Genomic DNA, 3,758 nt, shown 5'->3' with positions numbered 1-3,758 from the left:
AAAAAAAAAAAAAAAAAAAAATAAGGTTGATTTGTATATCCCATAAAATTAGTGTTATAATGCAACTTAGAAAAGCTAGTAAAGTGAGACAAAGACAAAGGAAGAAGGCACTTAATTTGTTCACAAACAAAATTACTGGTTTGTGTGTTTCTTTCTTGACAGGGAAATTGCAAAGAAGATTCTTTGGCAAGTTATGAATTGATATGCAGTTTACAGTCCTTAATCATTTCGGTTGAACAGCTCCAGGCTAGTTTCCTCTTAAATCCAGAGAAATACACTGATGAACTTGCCACTCAGCCAAGGCGACTGCTTAACACACTCAGGTATAGCCTATGATATAATTTTAGGGTTTCCATTTAGCTACTTGTTTATATCCTTGGAGGAGAATGATATGTGAACAAACAGAAATAAAGGGCAAGGAAAGTAAGAAACTCTAGGTCCACAGTCCTTTATATCCCAGAGGCTCTGAATACTGGAATTTTTTTTCATAAATTTGGTGCTAAATTCGTTAGATCTGAATATATTATATGAGGCTTTTTATAGTCATTATTCATGTTTATCTCTAATGTGAATATTCATACATCCTTCTATAGAAGTAGGATTGTGTTTAATTATAGAGTACTACCATATTATGTCGGTGATAAATATTTTATATGTTGTATTATCTTTGAATCTGAAAATGTCTGAATTTCTAAATGCATGGTCCTCAGATTAGGAATTGTAGAACTATATTCAAAATATGTGTAAGGACTGTAAGTTCCAAATAATGTATTTTGTTACATGTGATTAGAGGAGAACTATTGGTTAACTAGATTAGATTACTTTTTGTTATTTTCTTAAAAATGAAACTTTATATATATAAAATAACCTTATTCAAATAAAGTTATACTAATAGGGCAAGTCTTTAAAACAATCACTTAAGCATTTAGTTTAGAAATAGAACTAGGTGCAGTATATTGCTACAACTTAGTTAAGAGGTATTGTAGGCTGGGCACAGTGGCTCACACTTGTAATCCCAGGACTTTGGGAGGCTGAAGTAGGTGGGTCAAGAGTTTGAGACCAGTCTAGCCAACATGGTGAAAACCCCCTCTACTGAAAATAGAAATATTAGCTGGGCGTGGTGGTTCACACCTATAGTCCCAGCTTCTTGGGAGGCTGAGGCAGGAGAATTGCTTGAACCTGGGAGGTGGAAGTTGTGGTGAGCGAGATTGTAACACTACAGTCCAGCCTGGGAGACAGAGCAAGTCTCCTGTCTCCAAAAATACAAAAAAGTATTGTAGCATGGTGACCAAGAGTGGGGTTTGAATACTGGCTTTTCATCCTAACTAGTTCTGTGACCTTGGGCAAGTTATTTAACCGCTGTGTGCCTCAGTGCCTGTATCTATCTGTCAGTAGTGGCGGTAATAGTCCCTTATAGGGTACTATTGTTATTATGAAGATAATGTATATGTAGGAGATAAAACATTTTGACTAAGACCTTGTATATGGTAAGCACTAAGTATTAGTTATTAATATGTTTAGAAGAGGATCAAGCATATTAAATATATTATAAAAGATATGTACATTTTTAGAGGTTCAAAGTATTATAATGAAAAACAGATAAAATTTACTCTTAGTTTCAGGTAAGAAATTTCAAATTAGTGCTGAATAAATGTCTTGAGATTTAAAAATTAAATAATTTACAATATTCCTTACATGAATTCATTTCTATGTAGAAATAGTTTTATGTACTCTATCTTTAAAACTAGAATAGATGAAATGGAAATTTTTATTTATAGGGAACTCAACCCTATGTATGAAGGATATCTACAGCATGATGCACAGGAAGTATTACAGTGTATTTTGGGAAACATTCAAGAAACATGCCAACTCCTAAAAAAAGAAGAAGTAAAAAATGTGGCAGAATTCTCTACTAAGGTAGAAGAAATACCTCATCAGAAAGAGGAAATGAGTGGTATTAACAGCATGGAGATGGACAGCATGAGGCATTCTGAAGACTTTAAAGAAAAACTCCCAAAAGGAAATGGGAAAAGAAAAAGCGACACTGAATTTGGTAACATGAAGAAAAAAGTTAAAGTATCCAAGGAACACCAGTCATTGGAAGAGAACCAGAGACAAACTAGATCAAAAAGAAAAGCTACAAGTGATACATTAGAAGTTCCTCCTAAAATAATTCCCAAGTATATTTCTGAAAATGAGAGTGCAAGAGCTTCACAAAAGAAATCAAGAGTTAAAATAAATTGGTTAAAGTCTGCAAATAAGCAACCCAGCATTCTTTCTAAATTCTGTAGTCTGGGGAAAATAACAACAAACCAAGGAGCTAAAGGACAATCTAAAGAAAATGAATATGATCCCGAAGAGGACTTGGGGAAGTGTGAAAGTGATAACACAACTAATGGACTTGAATCTCCAGGAAATACTGTTATACCTGTAAATGTTAATGAAGTTAAACCCATAAACAAAGGTTAGTATGATTCTTAGACTTTGATAGGTAGGAGCATTAACAGCTACAGAATTAGAATTTTCTCTTCTTAAATACATGTATAATATAATCTCTATGCATAAAATTGTTTCAAGAGAAGGAAATGTAACACTAAATGTGAACTATGGTGTTTTAAGTGCTATGCTTAAATTAGTGTGTGTGTGTATATATTTATATATATGTAATGTCATTAAAGTAATTTTAACTTACAGTTATAAAGTAGGGAAGTTCAGCTGGGCCATGGTAGCTTGCACCTGTAATCCCAGCACTTTGGGAGGCTGAGGCAGTTGGATCACCTGAGGTCAGGAGTTCAAGACTAGCCTGATCAACATGGTGAAACCCCATCTCTACTAAAAATACAAAAATTAGCCAGGCATGGCGCATGCCTGTAGTCTCAGCTACTCAGGAGGCCGAGGCAGGAGAATGAGGCGGAGGTTGCAGTGAGTCGAGATGCGCCACTGCACTGTAGCCTCGGTGACAGAGCAAGACTCTGTCTCAAAATAAAAAAGTAGGGAAGTTCAGTATATTTTAATGTACATTTAGGAGTACATTTCCCTTTATGCAGTGTTTGATATAAAGTCATGAAGGACATTGCATTTAGTGAAATTTTTAAAGTAGGGACTAAGTACAGTCATGTGTTGCTTAACAACAGGGATATGTCTTGAGAAATGTGCTGTTTCATTGTGCGAATACCACAGTGTACTCATACAACTAGATGGTAGCGCATACTACACAACTAGCCTATGTGGTATAGACCAGGGGTGTCTAATCTTTTGGCTTCCTTGGGCCACATTGGAAGAAGTGTCTTGGGCCACACACAAAATACACTAATGGTAGCTGATGAGCAAAAAAAAAAAAAAAAAAATCACAAAAAGTCTCATATTGTTTTAAGAAAGTTTATGAATTTGTTATGGGCTGCAGGCAAACTTTGAATGGCCTATTGCTCTTAGGAACAAACCTGTACAGCATGTAGTTATACTGAATACTGTAGGCAACTATAGCACAATAATATTTGTGTATCCAAAACATCTAAGTATAAATATGTAAACATAGGTATGGGACTACTGTCATACGCAGTCCATTGTTAATTGAAACGTTAGGTGGTATGTAACTGTAACTTAACGTCAAATTTGAACTAAATTTTTACCTAGTTTTGTCCAGATCTACAGATCTCAGGGAAAATATATAATATTAATATGAATAGTTTTACTGAAAATGTCATCCTTATTCTGGGTTTATTCTGTGGGGAGGTGTCTTTAGGAAAGGAGTGACAATA

The 3,758-nt window shown here is 34.8% G+C and overlaps 1 protein-coding gene across 3 annotated transcripts in view; it reads left to right on the top strand.

Moving 5' to 3' along the window:
* The window catches only part of USP1 (ubiquitin specific peptidase 1), a 14,958-nt gene that overhangs the window by 6,512 nt on the left and 4,688 nt on the right, over nt 1-3,758 (top strand). For all 3 annotated transcript variants that reach the window (XM_017541588.2, XM_017541587.2, XM_017541586.2), the window contains exons 5-6: nt 163-323; nt 1,779-2,464. In XM_017541588.2, coding sequence (XP_017397077.1) covers nt 163-323; nt 1,779-2,464 — 847 coding nt within the window. The remainder of the gene's footprint in view (nt 1-162; nt 324-1,778; nt 2,465-3,758) is intronic.

The sequence above is a fragment of the Cebus imitator genome, unplaced genomic scaffold (assembly GCF_001604975.1).
Source record: "Cebus imitator isolate Cc_AM_T3 unplaced genomic scaffold, Cebus_imitator-1.0 Scaffold135, whole genome shotgun sequence".
NCBI classification, from domain to species: Eukaryota; Metazoa; Chordata; class Mammalia; order Primates; family Cebidae; genus Cebus; species Cebus imitator.
Note: the sequence above shows the minus strand (reverse complement) of the source record. Positions and strands in the feature narration are given on the sequence as shown.